At 40.7% G+C, this 16,331-nt stretch overlaps 1 protein-coding gene across 3 annotated transcripts; it reads right to left on the bottom strand.

Moving 5' to 3' along the window:
• Positions 1 to 416: 416 nt before the first annotated feature.
• On the bottom strand, positions 417 to 16,324 carry POLL (DNA polymerase lambda). 3 transcript variants are annotated; one of them, XM_081953881.1, is made up of 9 exons: positions 16,237 to 16,324; positions 14,143 to 14,294; positions 13,384 to 13,678; positions 11,248 to 11,389; positions 8,770 to 9,078; positions 8,046 to 8,219; positions 6,503 to 6,631; positions 3,599 to 3,767; positions 417 to 2,337 (listed from the first exon to the last, which is right to left on the bottom strand). In XM_081953881.1, exons 2-9 carry the CDS (start codon positions 14,249 to 14,251, stop codon positions 1,973 to 1,975), a joined length of 1,692 nt encoding a protein of 563 aa, XP_081810007.1. In that variant the 5' UTR covers positions 14,252 to 14,294; positions 16,237 to 16,324; the 3' UTR covers positions 417 to 1,972. The 3 variants fall into 3 exon arrangements, with proteins under 3 accessions (XP_081810007.1, XP_081810008.1, XP_081810009.1); XM_081953882.1 differs by lacking the exon at positions 16,237 to 16,324 and adding an exon at positions 15,063 to 15,134 and having other exon boundaries at positions 14,143 to 14,272; XM_081953883.1 differs by lacking the exons at positions 14,143 to 14,294; positions 16,237 to 16,324 and having other exon boundaries at positions 13,113 to 13,384.
• Between the last annotated feature and the right edge of the window lie 7 nt (positions 16,325 to 16,331).

Raw genomic sequence — 16,331 nt, 5'->3', positions numbered from 1 at the left:
CTAAAAGAGGACCAGCTGTATATTTCTGCCATTTTTCTTGATGCTAAAAATTTACCTAAGCAGACAAGTAAAAACCTATCTTGCTGCAATGTTTTCATTTAATTTAATCTCACTCTTTGACCTCAAGGAAATTCTAGACAGGATTTCCAACAAGTTCCAACATCTGATATTGCATCAGTCTTTATGAATATTTCTCTGCAAATACAGAAATCTGTTTCAATAATATTATTTCTATTTGAATACATTCCTTAAAACAGAACATAAGTTATGGCAATTAATTAAAAAATGAATTATGTAGTGCAAATAATGAATCACCTTTTCATGCAACCCTCTGCCTGAAAATTATCGGATTTCTAGCAGCCTCCAGTAAAGCAAACGTGGTGACAAAAAGAGGAAGCTCTGTCCTTCAGCCCCAGTAATTTTTAAATATTTAGCTTTGCACCCCATCTTTATTTGGTAAAAATCAAGATGATGTACATTAAGCTCCCGCCTATTTTTCTTACAACAGCCCTATGAGGCGGATTAGTTTGAGAGTGTAATGAACTCTGCAATGTACACAGTCTTCTGAAGTGGTCTTTCCCATAGATCACCAAAATACTGTAAGGATAACCCTGCAATTCATGTCTTGAAAATTAGTTAAATTTTAGAATAGAATAGAGTTGGAAGGGACCTTGGAGGTCTTCTAGTCCAACCCCGTTAGGCAGGAAACCCTACACCATTTCAGACAAATGGTTATCCAACATCTTCTTAAAAACTTCCAGTGTTGGGGCATTCACAACTTCTGGAGGCAAACTGTTCCAATGATTAATTGTTCTAACTGTCAGGAAATTTCTCCTTAGTTCTAAGTTGCTTCTAAATTTTGTACATTTCCTGTTTGTCCTAAGTAGACATTAATTGGTTTCTTAATGTGCAAAAATAATTTACAATCAAAGTCCCCCATTTTTGGAATTGATAACTGAATTAGTTGATTTGTCCATAGTTTTTTTCCGCTCACCGAAATGCAATACAATACAATACAATACAATAACAGAGTTGGAAGGGACCTTGGAGGCCTTCTAGTCCAACCCCCTGCCGAGGCAGGAAACCCTATACCGTTTCAGACAGATGGCTATCCAACATCTTCTTAAAGACTTCCAGTGTTGGGGCATTCACAACTTCTGGAGGCAAGCTGTTCCACTGATTAATTGTTCTAACTGTCAGGAAGTTTCTCCTCAGTTCTAAGTTGCTTCTCTCCTTGATTAGTTTCCACCCATTGCTTCTTGTTCTACCCTCAGGTGCCTTGGAGAATAGTTTGACTCCCTCTTCTTTGTGGCACTGCTGAGATATTGGAACACTGCTATGATGTCTCCCCTAGTCCTTCTTTTCATTAAACTAGACATACCCAGTTCCTGCAACCATTCTTCATATGTTTTAGTCTCTAGTCCCCTAATCATCTTTGTTGCTCTTCTCTGCACTCTTTCTAGAGTCTCCACATCTTTTTTACATCGTGGCGACCAGAACTGAATGCAGTATTCCAAGTGTGGCCTTACCAAGGCATTATAAAGTGGTATTAACACTTCACGTAATCTTGATTCTATCCCTCTGTTTATGCAGCCTAGAACTGTGTTGGCTTTTTTGGCAGCTGCTGCACACTGCTGGCTCATATTTAAATGGTTGTCCACTAGGACTCCAAGATCCCTTTCACAGTTACTACTACTGAGCAGGGTACCATCTATACTGTACCTGTGCATTCCGTTTTTGTTGCCTAAATGTTCCTAAATGTTGCCTAAATCTTTCAAAACTAATAAAAGACTTTAAAAATCTTGGGATTTTCACAGCCAATGGGGCCAAACAATAAACTGCTCACCAAGTCCATTGCTTTGCAAATATCCCTCAAGGAAAACAAGCAAAGGATATACAGTATATGTTTGAAAATCTCATGCAAGTCCCTGTATCTCCCTGAAGCTAATTGGGGCCACTTCTTTTCTTGCCTTTACCAGTCTCTCTCATTTGGCTCCCGGTAAGGCAACTCCAGATGAGCAAACACATCCCTCTCAGTAGGTGTGGACAGGACAATCCCAGATCCAATTTTGAGGCCATCTGATCCTCGCACTACACCACTGCAGAGGGCATGCTCTGACAGACTCATGCCTTTCGTCTTGGCCAGAGCTCGCATGGAGCGATTGAAGTGGGCTGATCCTGTGAAGTACAACAAAGCACAGGCAAACTCTCTGTAGGGCACCACAATGATGTCGAGGCGCCTGTGGCGCCTGTCTCGGCCTGGCAAACGGCAGACTCCGAGGTACTTCTGCTGGCTTTCATTGTCTTCCTGATTCACCAAGTCATCTGTGAGAAAGCCTGAATGGAAAGCACAATGCGTGAGACAAATACTGTAATATTATTGCAAAGGACTGAGAAGTACCATATTTTTCAGAGTATAAGACGCACCCTTTTCCCCTCTAAAAGAAGGTGAAAATTTGGGTGCGTCTTATACACTGAATGTAGCCCCGCCCCCACTGGCCCTACACTTTGGCCTCTGCCTCCCAGCAATTTACCTCCTTGAAGAAAACGAGGGAAATGGGGCTTGCGGAGGCAACAATGGGCGATGGCAATCCCTGCAGCCTGAAACAGCTGATCATTGTGAGGCCCCAGTTGAAACTGAAATTTTAAGTGAAACTTGCTGTTTGCTGCAAGGAGCAAATTGCTGGGAGGCAGAGGCAGATTTTATTTTTCTTCTAATCAGGCTAAACTGAAACAAGCTGTTTGCTATTTGCTGCAAGGAGGTAAGTCCATAACTATAAATGCCTACAGAATGTTCACATTATTACTTATTTTTTAAAGCCTGCTTTATTATTGTTCTAGACAACTTAACACAATGAATAAATGCTTGATCTGAAGAGGCCCATATTCTTTTAAATAGCAGAGAATTAGGTATACTTCCAGAAAGCCACATCAATTTTAATAGCATCTGCACAAGTATAGTCTGAAATGTAACACCACAAACAGTGTATATCATCTGTACTGTTTGCTGTTTGCTGCAAGGAGGCAAATCTTTGGGAGACAGAGGCAGATTTTTTTCTCCCTTGTTTTCCTCCCCCAAAGCTAGGTGCGTCTTATACTTTGGAGCATCTTACACTCTGAAAAATATAGTAAGTTGACACTAGGAACTACCCTCTTACTTATATCAGTCTCGGGTCCTGCCAGATCAATGTAAGTGGAAGGAACATTCCAGGAGGACAGGTCATCACCAGGACATCACTGTTCACAGTGACCTGGTCTGCCTTTTCATGATAATTTGCTATTAACTAAAAGCAAAAGAAAAGGAACAGTCTCCCCAAACATGAAGAACAAGTTTTAAAAGTACCTTAGAGAACAATACATAGCCCAGTCATGATCCCCAAAAGTCCAAGAAAGAAAAAGAAAAGCTTTCCCCAGTATAACAGCAATTACTGGTCTACAGTATTCAGCTTTAGGAAGAGTGCCAAGATCAACTCAACACAACTAGGCCTCTTCTGTATTCCTACTTACGTTTTCTTTAAATAGTTCTCAAGGTGGATACATACAGGGACATGATTCTGAACTCCCACCCCCACCACAGGACCAGCTGATATTCTCATACCACTTTTATGAAGAATGTTGAGCAGTTTGTTGAATACTCCTTCGTGGGAGTGTCCATCAGGATGAGTCACCAGTACATCCACATCTCCACAAGTGGGTTTTCCGCGCCGGAAAGAGCCACATGCTATGCACATTAGTTCAGGTATAATAGACTGAGCTGCTTCTCTAACCTTAAAGAGACAGAGGAGAGAAATTAACCGCTCTCAAGTATCACTTGCTGTAATACCGGCAATTCTATAAAGGGGGGGCATTTGTAGCTCAGGGTTGAAATGAGGCTTCTTTGGTGCTCTCTGAGCTTGGTTGTTTTCTTCCAGACATTTCATTACCAAAACTAGGTAACATCATCAGTGATAGTGATGCTACCTAGCATCACAAGCTATCACTAGAAAATAACTAAGCTCAGAGACTACCAAGGACGCCTCAATCCTCAACTTACAACCACAATTGGGACAGGAGCTTCAATAAGCGAGATAGTGGAGTCACTGCCAATTTTATGACTTTTTTGCTGCAGTCATTAAACAAGCGTTAAAGGAACCTGGATTCTCCCAATGACTGCTTGTTGGAAACTACCTGGGAAGATCACAAATGGTGATCATGTGATTCCCAAGGCACAGCAACCAATGAAAATACATGCCAGTTGCCAAGTGCCCAAATTTTAATCACATGATGGTGGGGACATGTGATGATAAGTCCACGGACCAGAAGTAAGTCACTTTTTTTAGCACCCTCATAACTTCAAACAGCTGTTAAAAAAATGGCTGTATGTCAAGGACTACCTGTAATTCAATGGCCTAGCATCTCATTTGCTTGATTGCATGATAAATAAAATGGGTGATTCTCCTGCTATAGGCCTGCACCTCTTACTTCAGTATCATGTATGGGATCTTAATCACAAGAAATTGACTGTTCTTTCAGAACTGCAGTTAAATATCAAGAACTGGAACTCCCAATTCAATAAGCCCATGCCCATGATATGTTCCCTGTCAGCCCCTTTCCTATACTGTCTTTATTAAAGCATCATTGGAAGGCGATTTCGGTATGCAGGATTATCAGTATTATGATGCCAATCATCCATTTTAACAAACAAAGACATAGCTACCGGTTCAGAACATAAGGGAGTAGGGGGAAGGGAGGGGGGGGGGAAATCAGTTTAGAGGATGAGTGCCCCTTGTCAGTTTCCAGGATCATCCTTCATTAGTGAGGAATAAACCCATTAACCTTTGCCCTGCAACATTTGGAATCACCTTCATGGCTTTTCTAATGCAGATCTGCCCCCTCTGCATCCCCAATTAAGTTTTCTTGAAAGCAGCAAACCCCATACTGCACCTTGGATCTTCGACAGACAGCAGCTAATCCCTTCTTTCTCTTGTCTCTTCCTTGAGGTAGGCAAGAGAAGGGTAATCCCATCAAATCCACAATAGGCCCATTCCCAAGGGCGGAGGCTTCCCAAAGAACTTTAATCCTATGTAAGGGGTGATGCCCTACCTGGCAACTATGCATTCTTTCGGGGCAGGCACTGTGACTGAGTGACAGCGTCATGCTGCCCAGTGCTGCCATGGCAATTCCATTGTACAGGAGGAACAATGAAAAGGTTTTTTTTTAAAAATGTGGCTTAGATCTCTGAATTTAAAGAGCTGCATTCATATATAAGCCTGAGGTATGGTCCAGCCCAAATATATAAAACAAGGGGTGGGGAACATCTGGCTAGAGGGGTGCAAAGCACTCTTTCCTTACCAAGAGAGCAACAAGGGAAAATCACAGATGTTTTTGTCAATCATCCTACCAGTTATCTGAGAGTTATTTTGAGGAGGATTGGCATAACATATTGGGAATTTATCAAGGCTTCCTTAGTGAAAATTGAAGCAGAAATGATTTTGGCAAACTAGATTGATTTTAGGTCAGGTACAAAGGCTTGCAGAGCATAGAAATAAAAACATATCGACATGGATGGAGGTTTGAATTTCTCAATCAATTGTAAGGAACTCCAACTTGGGAAAAAAGAAATCTTCAGTTTTTGCAGTAGATGTGCCTAAAAAGGAGAATGGATTTCTGACAGGCAGAAGTTTGGATGTGATTAGAGCCATGTTCTTTTGAGCAAATATGGAGAGAGAACACTGCATCAAATAAGAGTCGTGGCTTGAATGGCTAGTGTATAAAAGGAAGTCAGCTAAGACAGTCTTCCTCAGCCTGTGCTATTTGAGAGTAGGAAAAAAAGTGCTTTCCAGTTGTGAAGAACATGAGGTCATAAAGACTTAGGTGGTGCATAAAGATGAGACTGGGAAATCAACTCCACGGGCAAGTTAAAACCCACTTTTACTGAGATTAGCTATAATATCAGAGCCTTGCAAATCCTTTCCCTTTGTAGATTCCTATGAATCAATGAGGTACCTGCCTGAATCACTTCCAAATGTTATGTCATTTCTTTGGATTTAAAAAAAATATCACCTCATTTTGCCTTGATAATAGTTCTTGGCATTTCCATCAGTCACCTTCCTTGCTTTCTACACTCTACATAATGAAGTGTCCTTGATCTAAGGCACATATACCTGCTGTGGTATCTTGGCTCGTTGCAGGACAAGGTGACTACCAGGTTTAGCATTTCAAATCGTAAACTGGGGGGGGGGGGAATGCCAAACATCTCAAAATAGGTATGCCACGTAATAGGTTTGGAAGATGGGTGGAATCAACATAGAAAAGATGTTAGTGTTTAAGTATATAGTACCTCTAATATGTTATCCCTTTGGAAAATATTTTGGGGAATTTTATTTGGCAAACTGCAAAGTGGAAAAAAAATATATGAGTTGTCAATAAAACCAAGTCGGAATAGCCTTATGATTAAAATCTGGTGACAAACAGCCTATGATCTTCTGTCAACATCTTGCTATGGTTTCAACAAGGTACTCACCGTCTGTTCAATTTCAGCAGCTTCTTGCCGTGGCATGCGTTCCAAGAAGTCCTCATAATACTTAAGGCCGATAACTTGCTGGCTGGTGAGAGAGGCCCTACTGCGGATGTCATCCAGAGTACGAAAACCCTGGTCAGAACACATAACAGAATGAGAGGAATTTTGTTTTGTTGTACTCCTTAATAAGCGACATCATAGAACCTAGAACCCACCATCGATGTGGTGTAACAGGAATGACAACACACAATACGCTGTTTGTAATATTGTCCTGATTTCCCCCTGCAAAACACATACATTTTTTTCATGAACAGAAGCTCAAAACATGCGAGCATTCATTCAAAACACACACACACACACACACACACACACTCACTCACTCATGGTGTTGCTGCTGGAAAATACCATAGTGCACCGATGGCAAACCTTTTTTGGTTCGGGTGCCATAAGTGGGGGGAGTGCAGGGGGGGTCATGTGCGGGCGTGCCACACCCATAATGCAATGCGCGACCCCCAGTGCGCATGCGTGCACTACAGGTGCTCCCCCTCCCATTTTTACATGCTTTTTTCGCCCTCCCCAGGCTCCAGAGGCTTTATAAGAGCCTGGGAGGGCGAAAACAGCCTCCTCTGCCCCCCCGGGCACCCTCCGGAGGCGTCAGGGAAGCCTCCGGACAGTCCCTGAAGCCTTTGGAGTGCTCAAAACGACCCTCCGAGCAAACCGGAAGTCACTTCCGGTTTGCTCGGAGGGTCGTTTTGAGCACTCCGAAGGCATCAGGGAAGCCTCCGGACGGTCCCTGAAGCCTTCGGAGCGGTCAAAACGACCCTCCGAGCAAACCGGAAGTCACTTTTAAACATTCCGAAGTCACTTCCGGTTTGCTCGGAGTCGTTTTAAGCGTTCCGAAGTCACTTCCGGTTTGCTCGGAGGATCGTTTTGAGCGCTCCGAAGGCTTCAGGGACTGTCCGGAGGCTTCCCTGATGCCTCCAGAGGGCTTCCAGGGGGGCAGGGGAGGCTGTTTTCGCCCTCCCCAGGCTCCTATAAAGCCTCTGTAGCCTGGGGAGGGCGAAAAAGGGCTTTAAAAAAGGGTGAACTCAGCTGGCCAGCGCGCGCATGCGCACTGGCCAGCTGACAGGGCAGCGCCTTGCGTACCCTGACAAATGGCTCTGTGTGCCACCTGTGGCACGCGTGCCATAGGTTCACCATCACTGCCATAGTGGTTCAGTATGAATTTGACTCTTTTGCAAATTAAGACAGTTAATACATAAACTGTTGCTATTGGTAATAGACGAAAAAAAGATTGATACAAATAAAGTTAACACATTGCATCTTTATACACACTATAAGGGAGGGAGAGAGGACACTCGCATTATGTGTCCAATATAAACAGTATAACATCTCCAGAGGAAGCCCCCCCCTCCCATCGAATACATCATAACTAAAAAAGTAGCAATGCTAATATAAACTCATATGCCTTGCAGGAAAGATATAACATGAACAAATAGAAGGCAATGGCCACAGAATTATTGCTATATAGACGATAGAGAATTACCTGCTGGTACCACATCTGGCTAGTCTTTACTCCTGCTCCCCATATATTGGAAAATAGTTCTAGCACTGAGACACTGTCACTGATGTGGTCTAGTTTTCGAAGGTGCCCACTCTCCAAGATTTCTACAATCTTTTCTGCCATCTGTTTTCCAATTCCAGGAATCTTACAGGCTTCCTGAAAGGAGAACAATGAAAGAGTAACTAGTTAAAAGCAAAGCTCACACACTTATTTAACCTGAGTATTTTTGGTATGCTGTGTTTCATGATCCCTGGTGCACACCCAACTTTCTAATATAGACCCCCACCCTAAAAAAACAAAACCCATGATTAGCATTTAGAAAACTATGCAAGCTTTACAAACCCTCCCTTATATCTTTTACTTTTGGCCTACAGATCTTTTGTCTGAATCTCAAGGCAGCTTCAGCCTTTCTCTGCACTCTTTTCAAAAGATCAGAAGTTCATCACAATCTTGGTAAAAGGTTCTGCATACCATTGTAGAATTAGTAAAATACTTTCCAACAGCAGGATGAAATAATAGGGATGTGTAAGTAGATGCAGGCCACAGCTATTTGAAATCACCTGTCTATATAACATTAAAAAGAACACAAATTGGAACTTTTCCTGCAGGGGAAAAAAATACTAAGACAGAAAAGTACAGATACCTTGGAGAAAGTAAATATACAACAGAAAAAACAGACATGCTTAGTACATTTTGTCTCATTTACCTGAAAAGATGTGACAGGCTTATGATAACTCTTGAGTGCATTAATAGCTTTCATGTAGCCTAGACTCCTCCACTTGTCTCCCTGGACAGAGTAGGCTTTAGCTAGCACTTCCAGCTTCTCTGTAATGCACTGATTATGATTAATTTTCTTGTTTTCAGAAGACCGAGCACAAACCCACTTGCTATGGGAATTGCACGCTGAGGAGCCTTCTGACAAATTGTTCAGGTCTTGGCCTGACTTCAGCGCTTTCAGTTCTTCCAGAGTGACAACAGCTTTGTCCTCTTCAATTTCTTCATCATCTAACGTCCTCTTTGAGATACACAGAAGAAGCAGAAGAGGGAGCAATGAAATTGAGTGATCATTTATCCAATCACAGAATATGAGCTCATTCTGCAACAATATATAGACATTGTAAAGTATGGGGCACAGTTCTTCATTTTCTTGGTTTCTTTTGTAATATTTGTATTGGTTTTGTCTTGTTAAAATTTCTTCAATAAAAAATTATATTAAAGAAATAAAAATAAAATACAGAGCAGAATTAAGACCCATGAGAAATAATCACAGAAACCCAGTGTCAAAGCAAATATCAATTGAACTAGTAGTTTCATATCTACAATTTATGTTCCTAGTAATGGTTATCAAGAATTAGGAAGTACAGATGGCAAAATATCTGGGATGACCAAAATACAATTGATTGTCACAGTAAATGTGTTTTACGTTTAAAGCATGGTGAAAAGTAATAATGAATATTTTGTATCAAGTTATACAGTTAGTAGGAATTTGCCACCTCTACATTCTATAGCCGTAAGAAGGCACCAAATATTCCATATATCTTGGGTACCCTACTAAGCAGCTCAGAATAGAAAAATATTGAACAATAGTTTTTACTTTTTATTCAGGGGAGTCCAAATACTATATGACAGTCTTTAGAAAATGTACAAAATGCAACCAGAATATTCTGAAATTATGTTGTAAGGCACCCAAAATCATTGGATATGAGATGGGTGGCAAATAAATTTCATAAATAAATAAAGTGCCCCCCCCCAAAAAAAGTCAGAATGTACAACAACATACTTTGAACAGAAGGTTGCATGATAACAAATAATTTACTACAGATTGTTTTATTCTACTGTCCTATGTTTTTCTGAAAAACAAACATAAAGAAAAGACAGATGTTTTAAGAGCCTAGGTTTACTAAGGATAAAGATAAAGGTAAACCCTTGCGCATATGTGCTCGTTCCCGATTCTAGGGGGCTGTGCTTATCTCCGTTTCAAAGCCGAAGAGCTAGTGCTGTCTGAAGACGTCTCCGAGGTCATGTCGCCAGCATGACTCAATGCCCAAGGCACACGAAACACTGTTACCTTCCCACCAAAGGTGGTCCCTATTTTTCTACTTGCATTTTTACATGCTTTCGACTGCCAGGTTGGCAGAAGCTGGGACAAGTAATAGGAGCTCACTCCATTACACGGCACTAGGGAATCGAACCGCCGAACTGCCAACCTTTCTGATCCACAAGTTCAGCATCTTAGCCACTGAGCAACCACATCTCTTACTAAGAATACTTTGATATTTATTAAGTTTGTTTATTTAACTATTTAAATTTTTAAATGTATAAATAATTTTTTTTAAAGTATAAATTAGGCAATTTGTTTTCACAATCAAAATAGTAAGAGTTTTCCAAAGCTTAGATAAGAGTTTGATACTGGCTAACTTTAACAGAAAATCCCTGGCTTAGCCTAAAAATGTATATTCAGGCTCACTTGTGTAGCTTCCTGTTGATCCTAGAAATTTACAGGTAGCCCTCATTTAATGACCAAAATTCAGACCAGACTTTCAGCAACTGAATAAAGTGGTTGTTACATGAGATGCCCTACACCAGAGGTCTCCAACTTTGGCAACTTTAAGCCTGGAGGACTTCAACTCCCAGCCAGCTTTGCTCCAGGTTTAAAGTTGCCAAGGTTGGAGACCCCTTCACACGATGACCGCAATCCTGGCACTCACAGTGCAGTCATTAAGCAATTGCACAGGAGTTAAATGAACAGATTCCCAGGAAACAAGTGGAGAGGAAGGGAGAAAAGGATTTTAGCTCTGTGATTTTGTTCCATCTGCCCCATGCCTATACCAGTAGAAGTATTGCAAATGGTAAACACAAAAGAGAGGGTCTGACGATCACGCAGCTCACAGCTGATCCGTGTGCTTGTCGGAACCGTTTTTTCCCCACTTTTTAAAGCATTTTTTTTCCTGCCAGTTTGGGTGAATGGGTAGGGAAAAATGCTTTAAAAAGTGGGGAAAAGTTGGCTATGCCCACCCGGTCACATGATGCCCCCTCCACCAAGCTACGCCCACAGATCTGGTTGCAAAAACAAATTAGATTTCACCACTGCATACAATGTTTTACAAGTGCCAGAAGTGCTTTAAAGCCCCCTTTCCAAAACCATCATAACTTCAAACACTACTGGTCGTAAATCAAAGACTACCTGTACAGTATCACAGAAAGAGTCGACCTCAGTGTTTGATTCTTCTTTCAGTTCCATAACTGTGTTCTCTGCTTTGGAGTGAATCTTATTCTCATTCAGTAATGGTGAGTATTCCACTGAAAAGCCTGTGTCATCCAGATATCTGCCAAGAATTAATAAACAACAAATAATTGAATTTGGGGCATTTCTCTTATCAACTAAAGGCAGATGAAGAACAATATAAAAAAGGGCTAGGAAATTCATTCCAGATATATTCTTCCAAAAGACATGATTTTTTTTTCAAAGCTTGTTTTAGTGAAGAAGCTATCCAGATTTCCATATGTTTACTGTTTATATTAAACAGGCACATACTGAAATGAAAAGATGATCATGTGTGCTTACATTCTATTAGTCACACTGCTAGGTATTTGCAATTATACAGAACCAATTCTAAGGTTTCTGCTTTATTTTTTGGCCTCCTATACCATTGGCCTCTCCTTCAACTATGTCACACTGTTCATCATTGCAACCATACATTGGTACAGTTCGGTGGGGAAAAAATTAGGCATTCCTGTCAACTTAAAAAAATTCCAATGAATTCATAAAATAACAGAAGTCAAACATATTTTCCTGAAAATGTGAATGTTTACTTATTATTTATGTGCAGTTACTTATTGATTCAAAATAAGGAAACAGTGAGTGTGGCCAAAGGGAAAAAAATAGGTGTCCTTTCTTTCAATATTTTATATCATCTCCTTTGACCAATATTACAGCTTCCATTTTCCTGCAGGTAAGCTGTTTTATTCTTGTTTGGGAATTTTTCTCCCATTCTTCCTTTTAGTTCTAGTTTCTTCTGGTTCAGAAATATTCTTAATCTCCTTGCTCATGATATATGTTCAAGATCCCTCACACATATTCAATAATATTCATCCTTGTGGAATATGGAGCCCATTTCAAACGAATCAACAGACAAATCAAACATGTCCTTAATAAGAAAAACATATTTGATTCAGCTCAATGGTTTTTTTTAACTCCCTGACTGCTTTCATGAAGATCAGGGGTGCCCAAACTTGGCAACTTTAAGACTTGTGGACTTCAACTCCCAGAATTCCCCAGTCAGCTCTGCTGGCTAGGGAATTCTGGAAGTTGAAGTCCACAAGTCTTAAAGTTGCCAAGTTTGGACACCCCTGATGTAGATGTTAAACAACAGAGAAGAAGACAGAATCCCATGGAAAACCACATGTGAATGATCTACATTTGAGCAGCAATGTCACCATATCATCTTCTGGGCTAATTCTAAGAGGAAGAATTGGAATCACTGCAAAACACTGCTCCCAAGGGTCAACCTTGTCTTATAGCTCATTGGTCTGAATGACACCATGATCAATGCTATAGAGCAGGGGTGTCCAAACTTGGGAACTTTAAGACTTGTGGACTTCAACTCCCAGAATTCTGGGAGTTGAAGTCCACAAGTCTTAAAGTTCCTAAGTTTGGACACCCCTGCTATAGAGACTACTGAGAGGTCCAAGAGAAATAGCAGTTACATTCCACCCAGACACAGGTAGTTCTTGACTTACGGCCACAATTGAGTCCAAAATTTCTGTTGCAAAGTGAGACATTTGTTAAGTGAGTTTTTCCCCATTTTTCGATCTTTCTTGCCCGTTATTAAATGAATCCTTACAGCCGTTAAGTGAATCTGGCTTCCCCACTGACATTCCTTTTCCTTGGATACTGCAACTATCATAAATATGAGTCACTTGCCAGGCATCTGAATTTTAATTATGTGACCATGGGGATGCTGCAATGGTTGGGAATGTGGGGGGAAAAATCAGTTCCATTGTAAGTTCAAATGGTCACTAAACAAAGTGCTGTAAGTCAAATACTACCTTCTTAGCTCATCTACTACAGTAACTGAAATAGGTTGTGTCATTTCCCAGATGAAATATCCAGTAAAATCACTTCAGAAAATCAGCATCCAAATCATCAAAGCCACCATTTTCTCAGTCAGCTTATGAAAAAAATAGGATATTTGGCCAATGGCTACACTAAAAATACCAAATGAAGTTCTTTTTTCTATTACATTTTGAAGATGGATTATCAGTTTTGCATACACTTTCCCCATTCAAACTGGATAAAGTATTTGAGAGAGAGACCTACTTCTCTGGGACGATGAGTCTATAGTCAGTAATGTCCAAGATCTGCTGTGCTGTAATACAAGAACTCAGCCATGATGCCTTAACTAGTTGCAATCCCTGAGGTAGCTTTTTGAGTTTGAGGAGCCGAAAAGCCCGATCAAAATCCATGTCTTCATCTACTATTACATGTGTCACGTCTGGGGAGAGCTGGCTGCAGATGTGTCCTCCATTGTGGATGATCTGCTTACAGAAGATCTCAGCCCTGGCTTGGCCAATTCCTGCTTGCAACACATAAGCTGTGATTGGCTCCAACCACCCTGGTGAAAATAATACAAGAAAGATGATCAGCAAGATAGGGTTACAATACAATACAATACAATAGTAGAGTTGGAAGGGACCTTGGAGGTCTTCTAGTCCAACCCCCTGCCTAGGCAGGAAACCCTATACAGTTTCAGACAAATAGCTATCCAACATCTTCTTAAAGACTTCCAGTGTTGGGGCATTCACTGGAAGTCTTTAAGAAGATGTTGGATGTTGGGTTAAGTTACAAATCTTTTCAGAGTGAAGAAAATCTGATGACTTAATGAAATATAATGAAATTAGTGTTTTATAACATATAGTCATTTTGTTATATTATTGCCTTATAAAGATTGAACTTTTTAAGGATTAAGTCATTTCTTTGAAAGGAACCATTTATCATAGAGTTAAACCACAAGAATTAACAGCAATGCAAGCCACACCATGAGAGCTTCACATGATTAAAGTCAGAAAAAAAATTCACCTTGCTGATTCTTGGCTTCTTCTTTCCAAATCTTTAAAGGTCCGTTGTGTACCCCATCTTTCAACTTCTTTCGTTTGCGGAAAGCTTTGACAATTCCTTGGGGTTCCATGAACTATATATGTCTCCTTCCCTAACAGGAGAATGCAGATTTGCTGAAGATGTAGGAAGGAAAAGTAAAAATAGCAATATATTCTAATGACAGGTAATTCTTAATAGGTATCCTTTTGTCAATGTTCCATCATTTTAGAACAGATTAATAGTTCTAGTACATATCCCACTCAGTCAGTCACAGAAATGACCCTTTTCATCATGCTTAATCTAATACATTTGAAGATTGGTAAAATTAGCATTTCATAATTTATGTACCTGGTAATTATATATAACTATTTCCTTATATCTCTTTGCAACTGTCAGCTTATATTTTTTTAGTATTGGGAATGTTATTTTGCTGAAGGTTAGAGAAGATAAGCAGATACATTTGGGGAGACAATTGGAAACACAGAGGGAATAGGTCTAGGATGGAAAATCAGTGTTGAATGTCATCTACATATGGGTGCTACGGAAAACCATGGGATTTTACAAGATCTCCTTGGGATAGCATTTTTTTAAAAATTGTAATATTCTAAAATGTACTGTAATATATAATGTATATCATATCCACATGACAAGTAATAAACTGTATATTGTTTTCCTGATTAGGAACAGTATCATATATGAAACAGTTCTTTTTTTAACTTTCCTTGAAATATCTGGCTGGTCTTACTTTAGAAGAATGGAGTGCTAAACTTAGGAGGAGCAAGGACAGTATGGTACTTATTATCCATAAATATGGGCATTAAGCTGGGAAATGTTTTATGAATTCAGAACCGACGAGTCAGATTACTATTCCAGTAGTGTCAACACTGTTGGGCTAAATTTACCTGGTAAAAGGAAAGACCACAGAGACTGCATCTAAGATTTGCTGAACACAAAAGCATGCGCTCCAACACGATAAACTATGGTTCTTCTATCCCAGATTCAATGTTCAATTTCTTTCATTAAAAGGATAATGAGCAATCATGCTATTAGAGACCACTATTAAAGAGTTGGAAAATACTTTATTGGAGAATCTGAATTTGTAGGACTTTTGTAATCTCTAGCCAGGAAACTGTGATCAAAGTCTCTGACAAAACTGTCGATGAAAAGTATAGTAGCTAAAAGCCGTTTCCTTGAAAATAAGGCATCCCCGGATAATAAGCCCAATTGAGCTTCTGAGCGCATGCACTACAATAAGCCCTCCCCTGAAAATAAGCCCTCAGCGAAAATATTGCAACACAGCAGCAGCAGTCCTGAGGTGACCATGCTCGCCGCCTCCTGCACCTCAAAAATAATAAGACCTCCCCGAAAATAAGGCCAACCGCTTATTCCGGGTGTCAGAAGAAAACAGGATCCTGTCTTATTTTCGGGGAAACACGGTAATAATATCAATATTGTTACCTTTTAAGTACTATGATAGTTACTTTTTAAACCAAATGGCACAGCCTTTTATTAAAAATAATGGACCATTTGATCAGGAGCTGAAGCAAAGGTATCAGCATTGGGTTAATTTTAGTTCAAATAAAAGTGTCTACAAGTAAATCTCTCATGCTACACCCAGGAGAGTCTTTGCCCAATTTAACGTTACTCGGATGCACTTCGCATAAACTTTGGTTTACAAGACATGCCAGCTAAGGACTATAGCCCTTGAAATCAACACATTTGATGTTGTGAGACTCCGTCCTAAAGAGAGTGGAGAGGCCAAGGGAGGAAAACTTCTTTTGCATCACTTCGGAGCGTTGCTCTAACCCGAGCCCGGCTCACCGCAGTCCAGAGACCACCCGCTTAAGAGCGTCTGAATTTGGGAGGCGGGATGTGAATCGAGCCAAAGGCTCCTGACAGCCATGGGCAAAACATCGCGGCGCTTCTCTAGCCCGCTGCCGCCCTTCCAGATCAGATCAGATTAACAGTTGGAAGGGACCTTGGAGGTCATCTAGTCCACACACACCCCGCGCCCAAGGCGACTGAGGGGAGCCGTGCCGCCCTGCCTCGCTGCCTTAAAGCCACCCGCCCACCTACGTTGCCCCTCTGGCTGGAGAAGGGGGGGGAGCCCTTACGCAACGTCCAAAAAGAGGCGGAGGAGAACGATACCGAGGAGGACAACGTTTCCTTAC

This window comes from Natrix helvetica (genome assembly GCF_964273705.1).
Source record: "Natrix helvetica genome assembly, chromosome: 5".
NCBI classification, from domain to species: Eukaryota; Metazoa; Chordata; class Lepidosauria; order Squamata; family Natricidae; genus Natrix; species Natrix helvetica.
The sequence above is the reverse complement of the archived record's forward strand: the minus strand, read 5'-3'. Positions and strand labels throughout refer to the sequence as shown.